Source organism: Eleginops maclovinus, chromosome 9 (assembly GCF_036324505.1).
Source record: "Eleginops maclovinus isolate JMC-PN-2008 ecotype Puerto Natales chromosome 9, JC_Emac_rtc_rv5, whole genome shotgun sequence".
Lineage (NCBI taxonomy): Eukaryota > Metazoa > Chordata > Actinopteri > Perciformes > Eleginopidae > Eleginops > Eleginops maclovinus.
The window spans coordinates 22813286-22833792 of record NC_086357.1 but is presented as its reverse complement, the minus strand read 5'-3'; the positions used below and the strand labels follow the sequence as shown (position 1 = coordinate 22833792).

Here is a 20507-nt window from a genome sequence, read left to right as displayed (position 1 = left end):
CAACTCTCACTCTGTCTGTCTAAAGTTGGGAAGACAGTTGGGCGAAATTATTACAATATGCATAAAACATGCAGCGATGTCTAATCTCTCATTTCCCTCCTCTGTCTTCTCCTCTCAATCCTCTCTTCCATTTAGATCCGATGGGAGAAGAACATCACACTTGGGGAACCTCCTGGATTTTTACACTCATGGTGGTGGTATGTATATGATCCTCTTTCTGTCTCTTGACCACACACACACACACACACACACACACACACACACACACACACACACACACACACACACACACACACACACACACACACACACACACACACACACACACACACACTGTGTGTGTGTGACACACACACTGACACACACACATATATATATTTCAACAGCTGACATTCATGCTGTAGAAGTACTCTTGCTCGACTGGAGGAATGTGCAGGGGTGGAAAGGGACAATAATTGTAGGGAATGCTAAGTGCATCATCTCACACATGTTTAAGTGCTGTTATCCTGCTTTCTCTCTGATTGACAAGTGAGACAACTTGCCTCACTCTGTTATTTAAGCTCAACTATTCTTCTTTTTTCCTGCACTGCCAAATCAGTCAGAGATGGATCCATCATTGCTTGGGTTTTCGAATGTTGACACTGTGAACTCTTGAGTCGACAAAATAGAGAGAGAACTGAACCCTTGCTAACCCCTTATATTCACAACTACAATGCAGTGCTGGAAGAAGTACTCCGATGCTTTAGTCAATTGTATTTATAGCACAGTGTAGAAGTACAAGTCTCTCAAAATTGTATTTAAGGAAGAAGTTCCTGTACCCATTAGTGTACCAACAAGTATCAGTGGATACTGATTCTCAGGCAAGTTTCAGTGAAAGAAGGTTCTGATGACTTTCTCAGAAGATGTGAGTAGCGCTGCTTTTACTCGTACGTGCATCATGTCTTTTGTGGTCAGATTTGATGGGACTTAATATCATGAGCTATTTTCAACACAAACTGTAACAACACTAAGGGTTTTAAATGTACTAAATTGCCTCAATGAGCTGCGTGTCACAGCCTCTGCTGCTGCTAAGTGAGTTGATGAGCAGCGGGTCAAAGTATGATAACTAACAATGATACATGTTTTAGAACAATGGCATTCACTTATTACTTTCACCTCATGCAGTCTCTTATCCTCACTTCTGTCCTGCCAGTTTAAAAACTCCTCTCCATAGTCAATGTTTTTTTTAATGTGATGCTCCATTTAACGGGCTCTGAAGTGGGTTATTCTTCTCTTCTTTCTGCCTCTTTAAACAAATCTGACAGATCTCTTAATGCTAGATAAATAAAAAGGTTTTCTATCTGGCTGGAAGAACAGGGGTCAGTGGGGAACACCCAAATGTGTTCTCACGGATTCTCTCCTTTCTTACAGTTGTCAGGCCAAGAGCTAGAAAATCCAGGCAGTTAAGAGGAAGCCGGGCTTGAAACAGACAAAGAATCAAGCAGGCAAACAGACGTGGAGGTTGAGAGGCTGAATCCTCAGCAAGGCAGCATGAGAGCCAGGATAAGAGCTTTGACAGGGCCCGCTTTGTTTGTCATTCATGCTATCCAGCTCATCCCCAAAGTCCCCCGGCCGGCCCTGTGTAATAAACCCGGACACGTGGCTTCATTCATTCATCCTCTCTGGCCCCAGTGTGTGTTGTAATTGTGCAGCCTGTTGACACGGTTCATAATGGTCCTTAAAGAGCCTGGCTTCCTTCAACTTGACAGCGCTCAATTGGACAGCTACCAGTAATACTGACAGAATGACATACACAAACATACAGCGCAGTGTAAGTTTGCTCTCGCCTCTGCCTGAACCAATAAGGGGGCTTACGGAGTCTGGCCCAGTGTGTGTGTGTGAGAGAGACATAGAGAGATAGAGTGTGTGTGAAAGTGGAAAATAGAGAGGGAAACTGAGCGCTTTAAGTGTTTGTGCTGATCGGTGGTGGAGGAAGTACTTATAGTAGTTGGGATACTAAATAAGTAAAGTAAAAGTCCTTCAATCTGAGTATTACTTAAGTAAAAGTACAGAAGTATTGGCATCAAAATATACTTAAATACCCGAAAGTCCTCGTTAATCGTAATGGGCCCTTTTCTGCATCATGTACTGTATATTCAATTACTGGATTATGATTTTTTGATTCATTAATGCCTCTATCACAGCTGGTAAAGGTGGCTCTAATTTGAATTATATTGTATACGGCTGCTGGGAAAAACTTAACCAACAATGTCAATGTTTATTTATTAGATTAGATATACTTTATGACCCCAGTTTTGTCACAGCAGCATGTTTACAAGGCATTGCACACACATTTAAATCAAAATAAAAAATACATACATACATACACCATGGTAGGCAAACCTACTACTAACAATATGTAAACAACTACTAGAGCTGATTTATAGTTTGCAGTTTGAGTCTTTTAAGGAACTACACACTGTCATATGAATGTAAAAGTATAATACTGGCTTCCAAAATGTAGTTAAAGTACAAGTAACTCCAAAAATGTAGTAAAATAAGTGAGTAAATTACATTAATCCACTGAACATATTGGTGTAATTCATTGTGTGTGTGTGTGTGTGTGTGTGTGTGTGTGTGTGTGTGTGTGTGTGTGTGTGTGTGTGTGTGTGTGTGTGTGTGTGTGTGTGTGTGTGTGTGTGTGTGTGTGTGTGTGTGTGTGTGTGTGTGTGTGTGTGTGTGTGTGTGTGTGTGTGTGTGCGTGTGTGTGTGTGTGTCAGAGAGCGGTTGGAGGGTTGGCTGATGATTAGCCGGGCAGCGGGGCTCGGTGTAGCTGGGGGGCGTCTGTCTGGGCAGCACGTGGACATGGAGACGCTCTGGGGGTGGGGTCCGGGTTGTCGGGGGGAAGGAGGGGAAGCGGAGTCCCATGTCCACACCCTACGCCACCCAGCATACCCCCTCAGCAACCTCCAGCCTCCCAAACAAAAGCTCCAGATGGTAGGAAAGCCACCAACCTCCCTCATCCCTCACCCTTTCGCTCCCCCTCCCTCAACCTTTGTCTGGAGGCCTGTCCCTTTGTTTGCGGAAGAGAGACCCCCGAACGGATTAACTCTTTGCATTCCAGCCTCTTTTGTGTTAAACAGCCAAATCTAAGACCCCGACCCTGGCCCCGCCCCCGTCCTCCCCTCCTCAGCACCTCACTGTGGTTTTCCTCCCTCCTGCTTCTGTGGCTGCTTCCTGTAGGATGGCGTTGGTGGTGTTTGTGGGGGGGCTTCAGAAAGAGAAGGCTGTAAGAGGGGGAGGGTGGGGATGTTGGGGGAGGAAGAGAAGAGGCAGCCTGGCAGTGGGGGTCACTCATCCACATCTGTTGTTATGTGTGGAAGGATAAAGAAAGGGCTCAGCCAGGGCTGCAGGTGTTGATTGTGTCATTAGCTCCCTCTCTATTGGTCGCTGCTAGTTGTCTCCTCCTTATCCCAAAATCGATTGCTTTAACCAGTTTTCACTGGATGGCCACTGAACCCCCCACATACACACACCCCTCAACCCAACACACAAAAACATACACACACACATTACAACCTTAGCACAATAACTGTATGTCCAGGGATCCTGTGGGTTGCCTCTAGCTGAAATCCCTGTTTGTGAGGGGCAGAGAAAACAGTGAGAGTGCAGCGGTCCTCTGCTCCTGAATGTGTGGACTGCTCTTTATAAACACAGGTTTCAGTCTCCTGCACTTTTCCTCTTCTCCCTTTTCTTCCGAAATACTCTTCTTGCTTATTTTATCCTGCTTTGGTCACAACATTTCTTCCAAATGGTAGCAGCGAGTGTAAAATACCGTCCACATTAGCCTCCTGCTCCAAGACAGAGATGGACCTTTGTTGCACCTAAATAAAATCCAATAGTAACACTAATACAGTCAATTGTGCTAATTTAAAAGGAGCCGTAAACTGTGAATTTGTATCTGGTTTCACTTGTTAACAAACTGCTACAATTATGCAACAAAACAAAAGACTAATTAAGGCTGGTGTGCCTACATGCCCGGCAATGTGAGACTAATGCATCAACAGTCTTAAATCGGAGTATCTGGAGGTTTTCCTCGTATTCCCATTCCCTTTACATTACAGCATATTCAAATCCAATCCCGTGTGAGAAATATTACCAAGCAGACATCAGATATTCTGATCATTCTCTGAAATCAAGGCTTCCCTGACTACTTCTTTGGATGTCCTGAAATAGGAAACTGTATGAATCTTATCTCAACTTTTACAGCTGTTGTGTTTCAGGACAAAGTACATACTAAGCAAATTTCGGGTTCATATTTGTATTTTGTGCCTCTACTGTGACGTTTTCCTCATACTGTCTGTGATGCAGCCCCTCTTTTCACTTTCTTTCGGAAACCAGAGCCAAATCTGCTCTGATTGGTTGGCTGGCCGGCTCTGTTGCGATTGGTCAACCGCTTAGAGACGTCCTGCCCCTTAGGCCACTAAGTGAGCACTAGCCAATCAAAGCACAAGTTTTACGTTGTGATGTCACTACTGTATATGGCGGAAGTAAACAAAGGAGTCTAATGGAGGTGTTTCAGGTGGGGGGGGGGAGTGTGTGTGTGTGTGTGTGTGAGAAATATTCTCCACCTGTATGTGTAAACATTTAAGGACACACATGCAACTTTATTTTATGTTAATTTCTCTTAAGCCGTCAGTCTGTGTTTATTAGCCACAGTCCAAAGGGAGTGTTTCTGATCTACATGGCACAGTGGAGGGTTCCCCCCCATGCTGCATGCATTGCTGCTTCCAGGAGAATAGCTGGTTCTTGAGGTAATACAGGTTGTTAATCCCCGGAAGCAGCATGGTGGACTTGTTTTAATTTAGCTTTTTTGGACTCTCTACTTCTTTCATTAATGTTGTCTGTGTCTTTATCTTCATCGGTCTTAAATTCTGTTTTCATTTCTATGAATATTTCCGTCTCTCTTGACTAACAGGCTGAAGATGCACACAGGATGATCATCTAGACCCGCCACCAGCAGCCTGTGTTTCTGTCTTTCTGTGTCTTTGTTTACCCTCCTTATTATAATGGGAAAGCACATTGTAACCACTGGCTTTGTCAGACCACAGTTAATTGCAAATAATTATCGTGATGGCATTTAATTTTAGTAATTGTCTTCTTCTGGACGGCTGGTCGCTAATCCCTTCCTCCTCTGTTCTGGATACAAAGTGTGTGTGTGTATGTGTGTGAGTGTAGTGTGTGTGTTTGTGTGTGTGTGTGTGTGTGTGTGTGTGTTGACAGTGCAGTTCAACATTTCCCTTTGCCTTTTTTTCTTCATTTGAATGAATAAAAAAGAGTTTGCGTGACCTTAAACTGAAATTGAAATCTCTCCCGTGACTTTTCAAAATAAAAGCGGTTCAACGCCCCTTCTATACAGAGTTGTGTGGCTCAAATACCATCAGTTACTACCCATAATACCATATAAAGCTTCCCATGATGGGATGATTAGATTGAAATGATTAGATAATTGGATAGAACATTTACTATTACAAGAGTGTGCAGAGTACAAGATTTCTCGCAGATTGCTGCTGCTAATTAACTGTGAATGTTGACTTCCCAGATCATTTCTAAAGATTAGTGTCTCTGAAAAGGGAAGCGACAACAACTGTGACATGGGCTTTTGCTCCAAATGTGGGTGGGATTGTCAAATTAAAGCTAACAATGGGCCCATCCTGCATTCAGTCCCAGTGATACATCAGATTAAATTAGAATCATTCAACTTTATTGTCATTGTGCAGACCACAGGTAGAAGCATTGTATTAAGCAGCTAACCAGAAGTGCGTTGACTAATAAATACATTTACAGAAATGGCAGTGAATAGCTGAATTGATGCTAAAAGATCAAATATACAGATGTTTTAAATGTTATTTTCTTAAGAGGATAAATCCAGTTTAAGAGTGAAAAAGCAGGTTGAAAGTACAAACAATTAAAAATATAAAGGACTTGTACAGTTTTTTATACCAACAGTACAACGTTAAACAAACCGTGTCCACGATTCAGTCGATGGTACCGAAGATGGATTACCTTTTCTCTAATTGCACCCTTAAAATCTGCCTTTAATTAGTATGAAGAATTTGGATAATCTAAACAATTTTGCTCAATAATCTAATGCTTCTTGACATTTCTTTTTCCTGTCTCTTCATTTTTGATATCGTCTTGTTGTTTCATCTTCTGTGAGTGACTTTGTTTGATTCCTACCTTGAGAATTGTATGTTGTGTTTTGGAGCTTGTTTATCATGAAGCTTGCAGTTTTTCCACCATGATATTTAAATCTTGGACGTTGGGCGATACAATGTGATTAGATAGCTCACAGGAGGGCTATTTTTAATGCTTCTGCCCTCCTGCTTTCACTAGCTGCATTTTATTGTAGCTGCTTGTAGAAATTGTCTGTATTAATATTGAATTAGCTGAATTAAAATGGTATGGCTCTGTCATAGCTATACAGAGGAATGTCTAGTTTGTAAATCACATGAAATAGTATCAGAATAATGCAAATCTTGGTTCCTACGTTTACACTTCTCCTCCCGTGATCCTGCTTCAGATTATGCAGAGACTCAGAGAGAGAATGAGATTTCCCTGCGCTGCTCAGACAGAAGCAGGTCAGCTGCTCAAATCTCAATATATTTCCGACCTCACAGGCCAGGAGACGTGAGATCACCTTTCCCCTACACATGCGCCTGTACCTGGTTGTGTCTTTTTTTTCCCTGGTAACAAACGGTAACCTGCGTTTCATTTGATTTCCCTGAGAGCTGATTGGATTGGCGATGGTTGAGCCTATTCACCGCCGCTCGTGTCTGACGGAGCAGCAATCTCTTTAACACCAAGCGATAGATATGATAACGTACACTGTTATTGTCAAGTGACAGAAGGGCAGCAGGACACACACGCCATATGTTTTCGCCGCTGTCTTTTCACAGTTGCTCTGTGTTTCTTTACCGCCCTCCTTGTCTTCAGGGGACCCCTGTGCTTGCTGAACGCCTCAGGGCACCGTCTCTGTCTTTTAATCTTTAAATACTTTACTAACACATTTCTATTGTAGTTCATATTCTTTGAGAGGTAGTGCCGAAGGGTTGAAATGCGTAATTCTTTTCATTTTTACGACAACTATTGTTGCACTTTTGTTTTCTTGATGTCCTCAAATACCCCAAAAAAATCAAAGCTGGAAAAGGGAAAGTGTAGATCAGGGATGAACAATGTTTTATTTAAACCACATTGAGGAGATAAGAGCACCAAACCGTGAAAATCAAACACCCTGTTCAATGAAAAATGAACAACATGTGACAGGGCGCTAGTGAGCGATTCTCTGACAGTTCTGGGCAATCAGCTAATATTTTCTGCTCCATTTCGCAGTCTGTCATATAAAGTGTCACGGCTGTCCCTAACATCAGCACAATGCATGTTAACAGTTTATTTGCACCTTTTCTTAAATGACAGCAAGAGTGAGTTCAGCTGTTCTTTTTTTTTTTTTATACACTGTCCATGAAATCAATATCTTGAAGAAGGAGAAGTCCTTAATGTGGACTGGCTTAGCAGGTACTTAATTTCAGAGCAGTAATTAAGGGTCCATTTGGAGAGGGACCTGGTGCCCCTGCTGCCCTGAAGGAGTCGGATTGGTCTAATTAACTAATATGAGTAGGGCTGATTGGGCAATAAGTAACATAATCACAGCTGATTGGTCAATAACTTGCAGGTTGCCAGGGCAGATAGAGAGGAGCATTAGGTGACCCATCCGTCCTGGATTAAAGCTCTTCGGATCTGCAGGCGGGACAACATGCATCTGACTGGAGAGGGATCACATTTTTACATTGCTCAGTTTTGAAAACTGTAAAGCAGAACAAAAAGGCAAAGTGGAAATAAATAAGGCAATTAACAACAATCCATTATTAAATGAGTAATTGACTACTTCTCAATTATAGTGAATATGGTTGTTTTTCTGTTTCATCATTTTCATTTTCTGGCACTAAACTAAATACTGTTCAGTTTTGTTACAGATGATGACACAGCTATTTGAATATGAACATGGACTTTGCAAAATTGTGATTTTACACAATTAATAATTAACACAAACAACATTTCAATGATGTTTGAATATGTTGTTTATCTATTGTACAGGTTGTGTTAATAAAGTTTAAAGTATGTTTGACCACTTACTGTAAGCCAAAAACGTTTGTTTCCATACGACTTGGATCAGGTCAGAAGATAATAAAAAAGTAAACTGCGAAAGGAAATCAGATCATTCTTGATTCCCATCGAACTCTTTATGTCTTTATTTTAACCATTACCACCTGGGGAGAAAATGAAATGAATACCTCAATATTGTGACAAAACTGTAGGTTTGACTATTTTTCCTTTGACAAAATATTAACACAATGAGCTTTCCTATAAAGTAACACTAGTTATGGGGATAATATGACCAATGTTGTCAAGTCATATATAATAACAGTCTGTAGAGTTCAGAAAAGGGCATCACTTCACTGAAAAGCAGCCTTCCAACCAGGGAAACACACTTATGCCATATAATGATATCAGAAATCACTATATCAACACATTCTCCAGCCCTCTATCCACCTCAGAAACACACACACACACACACACACACACACACACACACACACACACACACACACACACACACACACACACACACCTTGAACATGAAATGTGTTTGCACCACACAGTGAAGTGTCTAACTGCTGTCGCTCTCTGTCCTGTGTGCAGTGTATTCTGGGATCTGTACTGCGCCGCCCCGGACCGGAGGGAGACATGTGAACATTCCAGTGAGGCCAAGGCTTTCCATGACTATGTGAGTGAACCAACCCTCCAGTTGTGTACTACTAGCTGCACAAATATGCACATATCGAACACACAAACACACACACACATGCTGGTGAGGACATATGAGTGCACGCAGAGTGTGTGTGTGTGTGTGTCAGAGAGTCTGTGATAATGCTGCTTGTTTTGACATGTCTGGTCTGCCTACTGCAGCCTCTGTTCTGGATGGGACAGACTCTGAGCCAGACGTCTGAAGCACGCTTTTAAAAAATGCAGCACCTATAAACACCACGTCTATATTTTATGGGAATGCCCTGCCATCTTTGAGAGTCTAATGGAGACTTTTCATGCCTTTTTCTGCCTCTCTTTCACCTGATCAGCCGGGGTTAGGTAACTGTTTCTAACGCTGTAGCTCAGCTGCTGGCCGCACTTCCTCAAATGCTGACCCCTGACTCCTGAGGTCTTAGCGAAACCGTCGGCCAGAGGTGAAAGGTCACGTCACTGCCTGGATATTTATTCGTCCACTCAAGGCTTCGGTAAAAGGTCAAAGCACATAAAGCAGCTGGCTGATCACAGAAGCACATTAACACACAACACATAATACACATAGGACACATTTAGAGCTGCAGAGGCTTTGCTAATTGTGGCTGCAGGGGCTCGATGCGCGATGAAAGGTCGGGGTCTGCGGCCCTCTTGACCCTCTCATCTTGTGAAGAGTCCGAGCAGTCGATCAGTAACCTATCGAACACACACACACACACACACACACACACACACACACACACACACACACACACACACACACACACACACACACACACACACACACACACACACACACACACACACAAAAGAGCCAGTTAGTGAATCGAGGTACAACTGAAAGTGTTTGAGGATGGATTTCAATACTTTTCTGGCTTGTCCGCACTTTATTCTGCCTGAGACTTGTTTGAATAAGGATTACACGCGTGTCCCCGTGTTGACTGGATGCACTGCTTCAGCCACTAGATTATCGTTCCACCTGGGCAGCGGTATAACCTGAAATGGATTAGAGGTGCTATTCTCACTGTTTCATTCAGGCTGTTTTAGCCCACAGCCAGTCACCCATTCAGCTGAACTCTCTTATGAGGTTTGACAGCAAAAGTGTGAGCACTTGTCAGCTGAACAGATTACATTTGTTGTGCATGTTCTACACATGTGTGTGCGGGCACGACTAAATGAGCGTGTCTCCGCTCGTGTCTGCGTGTGTGCATGTGTTAGACCACCATAAGATTAATTACATGGTTAATTAAACCTAGTAGTTAATTAAATCTGACAACTGTGTCTAATTAATCTAAATGCAATATAATTTCCTACACCTTTCTCCAGAGGTAGGCCAGCTGGATACCTGCATGTCAGCTCTTTAACGGCTCGGTGTGACAGGCCTGGTCAATATATGGCTCGACGTCAAGCTTCAAATTCTGTGGCCGTAAAAAAAAGACATTTCTAAAGTGTTTCAGTCTCTCGGCCACATAAATCACGAGGGCTGTCGTGTATTTGAACATACAGGGGAATAAACAAAACGTAACTGGAGCGTTGAAGTTGATCTTTTGGAGTGAAGGATGAATGTGAGCTCGTTTTTTAACGGACAAACATCGTTCGGCTTCAAGGATTGAGACCGTGTTGTTGTTTGCCCTTTGACCTGGCTCAAGTTCAGGGGGTCAGAGTTTGTGAGCTGTCTGTCTGAGAGAGCTGAGTTTTTACTCTAGAAACGAAACTGGATGGTGATTCACGTTGATGTGACCTCCATGTCGTGGAGTGAAACTTAAGCAACAGATTTTATAAAATGCATGTCCCCTTCTCCTAAAAAAACATGACATCTGAGTATTTCTGAACTCAAAACGAGTGGATTATTTAAACGTTTTTTTATGACTGTTTTAATTTCTTTGTTATTGTGTAGTTTCTGTGGTCTGGTCCAAAATCTGGCATTTATTGCCTGGATATGTGTGCTTTTTTTACATTTTGGATAAAAACAGTACATTAAATAACTAGTTGTCAGCCTTTAACTTTATAAAATGCATTTATAATATCTTTAAATATTAGTCTTGTTTGATTGTCTTTTTTTCCAGCACTAGTCAGATATTTACTTTCTTAGAAAATGTTCATCTATAAGTGTTTGGCTGCACAGCTGGGGTTGGGAGTAATTGACCCAGAGAGCTTCTTTTTGGTGATACTATATTATAATAAGCAACATAATTGCACTTTTCCCACCTTTTTTATGGTTTATTGTTGATTGTAAATGCTGGAAATCTTTAATATCCTCCCCCAAAAGGACAGTAAAGTGTGCACGCTCAGAGGGTGTGGCTCTGTGAGCACTAGCATGTAAGAGTAGGTGTGTTTCAGAGCGCACACATGCTTTGAGTCTGTGTGTGTTTGTGTGACAGAAAGAGGGAAAGAGAGTGTCAGGGTCGCAGCGTGTGAATCCCCGGGGTGATGAGGGGTCTGTCTGTCTCTGATTAACTCTGGCTCCTCGGTCCCCGCAGACCCACGGCCTGATCAAGTCTGTATCGCGGCCCCTTGCTGATAACGGCTCCCTCATTCCCCCCTGGTCCCTGCGGATCACAGAGTGAAAAACAACACGGCTCCCATGAGTCGCACACACTCTCCGCTCTGCGTGTCGTTCAGTCGGAGAAGTGAGAGAGGAATGTGTGGCGAGATAAAGCAGGATTTGATTTGATTTTTTCCTTTATAATTTATAGTCTTCATCGCTAGTTACGCTGTCAGTTTGTTGTGGATAACAATGAGAAAATAGCCTATAAAACTGATCTTTTTAGAAATAAATGTTCTTATTTGTTTCCTGGAACTAATGCGGTTGCTAGGCAACATTGAGCCGGTGTCACAGTGTTAGTTACAGATTTGGTTTGGCTCGGATCAGTTTGGCTCAATTTGGCCCTGGTTTTTGAAAAGGCATCATTTACTCAGCCTTTCCTACTGCCCCCCCCCCCCCTCCCCTGTCCCCCCTGTTGCGAGCGACGATGTAGACTTTGTTGACTCTCCAGTTTGGAAAAGATAATGGAATATAATGTGTTAATCCTCAAATCTGGGGACTGGTTGACAGCTAATCCAGGGGAATGTGGTGGGATTGGAGCCCTGGCCGCACTCCCAGAAACCGGAGGCCGCTGAATGGCTGCATCGCTGCATGGCTTCACCCCTGGATGGCAAATTGGCTATCATAGCCACTCGAAACTCACACGTAAATACCCACACATGCAGGCACTCGTGTGCATATCACACACCCACACAAAAACACTCAAAGTAAGCGAGATGATACCGAGCGGCAACCGCCTGAAGTCTTGTACCTCTGTAAAGTCATTTAAGTGGTCTCTCTTGTTGTCTTAATTGTCAGAGTTGTGTTTCTGTCCTTCCTCTTCACTTTGCCGTTTAATCATGTTTATTTCCTAAAAGAGATCAACATCTTATATTCTTCTTTTCTGCTGGAATTTGGACGTTCCTCAAAAGAGCACTTTGTTGAGGAAACGTGTTTGATTATAAGAACATGGCACGTCTTTGGTAACTCAATATGAATGATTAAAGGACGGGAGCTTTGTGAGGAAGAAAGCATACATATTGACGAGCAAGGACACACACACACACACACACACACACACACACACACACACACACACACACACACAAGCACACACACACACACACACACACACACATTCTTGCTCACATTAAAGCAGGCAGAAGAATGAGTCTCTGTTTTCTCCGTCTCTGCACACATACGCACTTGCAATCACAGACAAACAGTCTTTCAGGAAGTGATACACCCGGCCTTGTTGTTGTAGACATTTTGCTTTGCCCCAGCCAGAGGTCGTAACCCCGAACATCTGCGTTTCATGCCAATCTGGGTTCACCGCCTGCGGAGTGTCACAGATTTAGTGCCACAAGTGCGTCATTCCAGCACGGCGCTCCACTGACTGCACTCGCTCTGCGCCTGCTGACGAGAACCGTCATGATGGTTGAGATGACGGAGTCAAATAAGGGCATCCAAACAGCTTCTCCTAAACATCAAGAATAGATCGCGTTAGGGAACGAGTAGTTTGAAATGTGTTCGTGAATTTGTCCTGAAATTAAGATTGTTGACAATAGTGCAGGATTCCTGACCAGGAAAAACTGACATTCACTGGTTCTGAATATGTTTTATATCATTGAGAGTTAAACATATCTTTTTGGGGAAAAATTAGCAATCTCAACACAAATTTGGTGTGGACTGGGACAATACAGCACAATTAGTGAAAATTAGATATAGTAATTAAAATAAAAGCACAGGTACAGTTCACAATACATATTAAAGAGGACAGATACAAAAAAAAACGTGTTATGATCCTGACATGTTTATAACAATCCAATTTATCCCAACATTTATCCCCCTTTTCCTTTTCTAGTCGAATAATCAAAAGTAATCTAAACATTTTGTATGTTTTTAAAATGTTTTAATACTAAATGATTAATCAATTACAGGCTGCAACTATTCGTTTCTTAATCAATCAAAAAGAAAATGGTGAAGCATAGATTTAAGGACACCAAGGTGACGTCTAAAAATATCTTGTTTTTCAGACCAACAGGAAAAACAGATCAGATAACAGATGGATTAATCCCCGTGTTTAAGAAGCTGGAGCATGTTTTTCAGTCTTTTGTTTGAAAAATGACTCAAATGATAAATCAAAATTGCTGCTGATTAATTTTCCGTCAATCAACTAATTAAATGGCTAATTGTTCCAGCTGTAAACCAGTTCATCTACATGAAAACATGACGAAAATAAGTGTTAGCTGGAGCCTTTAATCTGCTCTGCTCCCAGCATGCCGTGTGCAGACAGCATATATAGATGGAGGTGAGCTGTTGGCTGTTGCCTGGGGATTCTTTGAGAGGGTTAAACATTTGTTAGGCTGGACCACAGTAACAGGTGGCATGAGGGGAGGAGCTGCTCTCTGTAAACAGCCGTTGATGGCCAAGCCTTTGTCTGGACTCTGTGTGTGTGTGTGTGTGTGTGTGTGTGTGTGTGTGTGTGTGTGTGTGTTTGTGTGTTTCTCCCCATCTCCACAGCTCTGTGTGTTTGCCACACCAGGTGCCCACTCGCCTAATGTTGACGGCACACGTCTGCTGAAGGCCTTCCTTCCCTTTCATGGCCGTCTTTGTCTCTGTCCATTTTTTTTCTACTGAAAGACAGAATTTACTCATCCTGCACCGATTTTATTCTGCTTCAATTCCTCTCAGGTCTTTTTCACCGCTTACCCCCCCCCCCCCCTTCCCCACCACCTTCAACATCCTCCTCCCTCCCGTCGCTCTTTCTTTCCTTTCCTCTCTGTTCCACGCTCTCTCTTTCTTATCCTCCCCCTCTCTCCTTTTGACTCCCCCCGCCTCTCCTCCCCCTCTCTCAGAGGAGATTGATTGGGTAATCTGGCTGGGTGCCAGTAGTGCCCGCTTTCTTGCTCGGGGGAAGGAGAGAAGCGGGGGCGACATGACGACATGCAGGAATAATAATAACATCCATAATAAAGGCAGAGTAGGTATGGATGGAGGGGAGAAAGAGAGAGAGCAGAGGAATGGGAGTCGGCACTGGCACGGCGATGTCTTCTTTATATGTTTTTTAGTTCAAATATAGCCTACACACAAATGGCATGCCACAACATTGTGTCTCCATTTCTGTCCGTCTCTATCTGTCTTTCTATCTCGCCCTCCCCTCCCTCCTCACCTCCTCCGTTTGTGTCGTCTTTTAATATCAAACAGTGCGTGGAGTGCAGGCTGCAGGCAGACGGGCGTTGAGCGAGAGGACGCTGTCTTTGTGTGCCGTTGTTTACCGTTGTTCTGTCTAAATGAAAAAGGCCAGTTGGCTCCTCTGTCTGTGTATACCTTCCTCTATCTGAGGGAAGCAACAAAGCCAGGAAAGTTCTGCCCTCAAGCTGTGTGTGTGTTCGGCTGGAGGTCTGAAAGTGACAGAAGCACAAGATCAAATATTATTTATGATTCCCTTCCTCGTAAATTCACTCTGGGCAAGCTTAAAATGTGCCGTGGTTCAGCATTTGATCTCGACTCCGCAAGCATGAGCTCCTGGATCTGTGTTTGACGGAGACAGACATGAAGACAGAACAATGGAGACAACCAGCCAGGGACAGAAAGACAAGCGACAGAGGGGAGGAGGGGGAGAGGGAGTTGGAGAAGAAGAGGGGGGAGATGTTTCAGCCTGCAGGAAGAAACAAAAAGTCACTCTTATTGAAGTCTGTGATTTTCATAGTTTATCTGAGTTTTGGTACCATGCATATTGCTAACCAGAGCGGCATATTGTCATGAATCTACCTGAGCAAGGTTATCCTGCAAGCTGTATGCAGGCAAAAATGACAAACATTCACTGTTATATCATTGTAAGTTTAACATATCTGGAATCTTTTGGGACATTTTATTTACATTTATGCTTAAAAAAAGGCAAGGACCTTTAGCTTCATTAGTGAAAAAGAAAAATCTAAATTAAAATAAAAGCATGGGTATAGTTCATAATGCATATAAAGGGAACAGAGGAGAAGAAGACATTGAGATCCGACATGTTTATAACAATCCAATTCCTAATATTTATCCCTCTTCATCTTTTCCAGTCGGATAATTTAAAGTAATCTGAACATTTTTGCATGTTTTTTGATATTTGAAGACTAAATGAATAACCAATCAAGGGCTGCAACTACTTATTTCATAATCAATTATTGCTTTGCTTGCACAATTAAGAAAAAGTTGAAGCATACCCATCACGACAGCGAGGTGACGTCTACATTTATCCTAGTTTATCTGAGTTTTGGTACCATGCATATTGCTACCCAGAGCAGCTTAAAATGCCATGAATCTGCCTGAGCAAAGTTATTGTAAAAAGCTGAACCCTGCAGCGTTTACTTTGCCTACTTGCATGCAAATTTCCAACCCAGTCCCATTTAATTTCCCTAACCCAGTTACCCATGAATGCCCTCTTAGTTGCAACATCATCATCCATAAAATTTTAACGCATGCTTTAAATGAATACTACATTCTGGGAAATAGTAGAAACTCCTCGGGGCATTTGTTTATCTTTCCAAGTAAAACTAGTCGGAACATTGCCAATTTTGTTTCATTTTTTAGCAGGAAATAGATTATGGTTCAATAATTAAAGAAAGCAACATTCATCACTGGTTTGCCTCGACTGTAACCAGTTCACTGTGGAGGATTGGAGTGGGAAATTTGTCAGGGGTTGGGAAGTTCGAGGGCGACCTTCCATGCCCGAGGTCTTTTTGTCTGTCTGTGGTGGTTTTCTCCTGCCAAGCCTGCCCCTCTCCTGACTGCAGACAAACACACACACACGCACACACACACACACACACACACACACACACACACACACACACACACACACACACACACACACACACACACACACACACACACACACACACACACACACACACACAAATCCATATTGAAATTGGTAGGAAGAGAGCTAGTACCGTTAGCTGTTAGCAGCTGCTGAACGGAGGTGGCTTTTAACTTATTTATGGAGTGTTCAAAACAAATATGGGTCAAAGGTTGATTATAAGATTATCATGCTGTGTTCAAAAATAGTCCTGTAAAACATACTTGAAACTTGAATTACTACAGGTTTCACAGCAACATAAAATGGATATTATAGAGGGAATTCTCAGGTGTTTAACTACCTGACACAAAACATGACTTAAATTGTAATAAAGGGATCTAGGTTGAAGTAAATGGGATTTTGCTCTAGTTTTTTACCGTCTTATTAAGCTTCTAGTATTGTGACTCCCTGGAAAGAACAACCTGCTATTATTTTCTAGCAAAGTAGGGTGACTTTTGTGAGCATTTTGCCGTTCCACTAAGCAAATTTCAAAGCAGGTTCGACTTCAAAATGACGTGACGCTGCTCATCTCCAGTCGGCTTTTTTGCAGCTCCCTGTTCTCTCTTTCAGAGCAAAGCTTGGAGCAGCACTCCATTACTGCCGTTCCTCATTAGGTCTAAAACACTGACGATGGTTACAAGGATTGTCAGCCGGGTCCCAGGGAATAAAACTTATCTTTAAACACACACTTCTGTTGGTTAACTCACGCCGGAGATGCGAAGCCATTTGCTTATTTTACACCAAGTCCTTAAATTAAATCAGCCCACACCGGAGCTGCAGTGGAGGACATAATATGAGGAAAGTTAGATTTTAAAAGTCAAGCTTGATTGCTTGCTGTTGTACAGGTCCAGCAGCGCACATTAAGTATCCACTGAGGAATTTACTGTTTGGCAAACTGTGCAAGTGGGGGAAATGAAGAACTGGGACATTATTTGAAAGTGTGTGAGGGCACTGTTAAGGCTGCAAGGTTATGGATTAAACAGGAGTCACAACGTTTCAAGATTTCCACTTGAGATTCTTACACTGCATACATACATGCATTTATATATAATATTATATATGTAGAGCAATCCAGCATATGTAACCTGCAGGATGAGAAAGGCCTTGTCGAATTACAAGTCTTTTGTCAAATGAGAGGAGTTTTCCTGCAAAAAAATAGCTTAAAATGTGATTATTATTCAAATATAAAGCAAAAAACAGAGTAAGCTGAACATAATTTCAGCCCTAAGTAGTGTCTGCAAATATTTCTGATGCATACGTCCCCTAGTGCAGCCTGAGAGGCCAAGCTCAGGGCAAAAAAGGCACGTGCTCATGGTGTTGAGCGTACAGTAATAATACCTGAAAGCCACTCAAATGAGCTTTTCATTATTTTTCTTGAACTCAAATCTTCTCTTAACTAGACTTTGGTGGCAGGACAGTCTGATAACAAGCAGTAAGATAGTAAACCTGAAACTGTAAAAGTGAGCAGGAACAAAAACATGATTTCTGAGAAGCGAGGGGGACACATGTGGTGCAGCAGGAGGGTTTCTGCAGGAGTCTTTGTAGATTTCCCAGCTTCCTCTCACAGTATTTTGTGGCGCTTGTATAAATTTGAGGTGTTGAGTTGTGGTGCTGCTACCAAACACTGATTGTGTAATTGGTGTTTTTGCCAGTTGTGGTTGAAAATGAACGTTTTTGTGGTGCGAACAAAGCATTTAGTTTGTTTTCTCATCACTAACAGGTGCTTTATGACTTGTTGTCTCAGTGACCAAACATGCATAACATACATGTCATAAGTTTAACATGTATGTCTCCTGTCTGCTAGATTAATGGGGCGAAGCCTGCGAGCTAGTTCAGGCAGTCAACTCGAGCACCAATGATACATTCGCACATAACACCCCTCGTCACTCTTGCAACCAACCAAACATAGTCTCCTAAATCTGGCTCTATTTAAGCTGTCAGATCTGCCTACCTCTGCCTCGCTAATGCTGCTGCTGCTACTGCTGCTTCCACGCTGCTGCTGTGTTCACGTTGGCGATGCTCGCCTGCCCCACCACCACCCCAGCTTCCTCCCCATCACCACTCAATGTTCTATGTTAATATGTGGAGTGATGAGGCCCGAGCCTAGACGCCAAACTCAAACTATATACTGCTTCTAATAAACATATTAATGAAACACGTAATTTGTCTGACTGAATTCTACATGTGGCACGCTTGTGTTCTTACAACGTAATTCCTCTTGATTGTCTTAAATTGCTAACGCAGAAGGTTTAAATTGCTTTTTGAAGTGGCAAAATGTTTGATTTATGAGTAATATCGACTTCACTTCTTTCCTCAAGTTGGAGCCGCTTTCCTACACTTTTGAGTTTGAGTTTCATCCTTTTAAACTCTATAACAACCCCCCCCTTTTTCTAAAAAGTCTGTCACTCTTTTTCTTTTTTCTTTTTCTTCCCCAGCGACTTTGTCCCCTCTTATAATCTCTTTCCTTTTCACAAACACTCATGCACACTTTGTACTGCCCTTACTCCTTTGCCTCTGCCTCTCTTTGTGGCAGTGGGCATGCTTGTATCTGGCAAACGTCGCAGCCTGGCACAGTGGGTCCCAGGCACAGCGTGTGTGTGTGTGTGTGTGTGTGTGTGTGTGTGTGTGTGTGTGTGTGTGTGTGTGTGTGTGTGTGTGTGTGTGTGTGTGTGTGTGTGTGTGTGTGTGTGTGTGTGTGTGTGTGTGTGTGTGTGTGTGTGTGTGTGTGTGTGTGTGTGTGTGTGTGTGTGTGTGTGTGTGTGTGTGTGTGTGTGTGTGTGTGTGTGTGTGTGTGTGTGTCTGCTGCCAGTACACCAGTCTCAAGCACCAGCTGGGCACCCAAACTCACAACCAAAATAAACTGGCCGCTCTATCAATGAGCCCATGGGTTGCACAAGTGTGTTTGTGTGTGTTTGTGCGTGCATGTATATGTGTGTGTGTGTGTGTGTGTGTGGTGCTTATCGGACACCCTGCTTATTAAGTCTCATTGAACCGAGTGGCGAAACAAACACTGTCCTTCCTCAGATGAATGCCTGAGATGTTTGCCTGTCTCAACTTTGCATTACACTGAGGCCCTCCCTGCTAGGATTAAAGACTAAAACAATTACAAAGCCTTATTTGCAATTCAAATTCTCCTAAATGCAGACTTAATCCCCATTTTCCAAAGACAGCAATACTGAGAGGCAGAGTAAATGTGTAAGAGAGAAATCCAGTTCAAGCCTCTGTCTGGGTTTCTGTTGCTAAAATAACAATTATAAGTTATGGGGGGTAATGATTGTGCTATGAACTGGTTGAGTTATATTTTGAGCAGCGTTTGTGTTAAAAGTCTTTGGAGTGAGGGGGTAAATGCACAGAATCAGCAGGGGAGTTGCTGATTTTTACACAGAGTTGACGCACAGATATTTGCATTTTGATATATTTGCATGCGTGTGTGTTTTTTACATATTCACATGTGTTAAGGCTGATGGCGGGGGCCTGGGAGAGTTTGCTTTACAGCTGCCCTGGGTATATTTACAGACAGTGACTTTAATGCAGTGTAATGATTATTTTTATTCCAGGTACTTCGGCAGCCCGTTCACTCAGAGTGGAATGACTCCCCATTGGCCCACTGATTACCTCTGTGGCTGCTGCCACACCTGGCTCTCCTTCCACCATTTCACCCTTAAAAACGTTCCACCTTTTTATTACTACACCTTCATCTGTTCATCATGCCTCACATACACATTCACACATCCTGTTAATCCAACAGAGTCCCACACCTTTACTTTCTTTGGTGTCTTTCTCTCTGAAAACACCATTATCATCTTCCTCTGCTCAATCATTACACCTTCACTCCTCCACATTTTCTGAGTTAGCACTCTGATTTCAACCTGCTAACTGTATCCAGCTCTGCACCTTCGTAGCTCAACACTTTGTATTTGCTAGTCTGTGAAGTTGTCTGTAGAGGTGTGCGAAGATGTTGGCAAAAGTATTCCTGTGTACTTCAGAGTTACCGTTCTATGCGTATTGGATGGCAGTGTCACGTATATCAGACCAAAATCAAATAAATAATGTAAAACGAGAAGTGAAAATAATGGCATTGACCTCCGCCAAGGCCAATGGTGCATTCAGGTGCTCCTCTGATGGGACGTTGACTTTAGTTCATGGGCTTAAAGTCATACAATGGGATCAATATGGGCGCTACCAAGAAGATGTGTTTTGTTGTATTGCGCTCAAACACTTAATTTACTGTTTAAGGTGTAGTTAGGACTTTTTTGGGGTCTGGAACTACGTTTTCTTATTATTCTGACAGACATGAATGCA

The 20507-nt window shown here is 42.6% G+C and overlaps 1 protein-coding gene across 2 annotated transcripts in view; it reads left to right on the top strand.

Annotated features, from left to right (window-relative positions):
- ssbp4 (single stranded DNA binding protein 4) overlaps positions 1–20507 on the top strand; it is an 86623-nt gene that overhangs the window by 13572 nt on the left and 52544 nt on the right. For both annotated transcript variants that reach the window (XM_063891628.1, XM_063891629.1), the window contains exons 3-4: positions 136–197; positions 8740–8824. In XM_063891628.1, coding sequence (XP_063747698.1) covers positions 136–197; positions 8740–8824 — 147 coding nt within the window. The remainder of the gene's footprint in view (positions 1–135; positions 198–8739; positions 8825–20507) is intronic.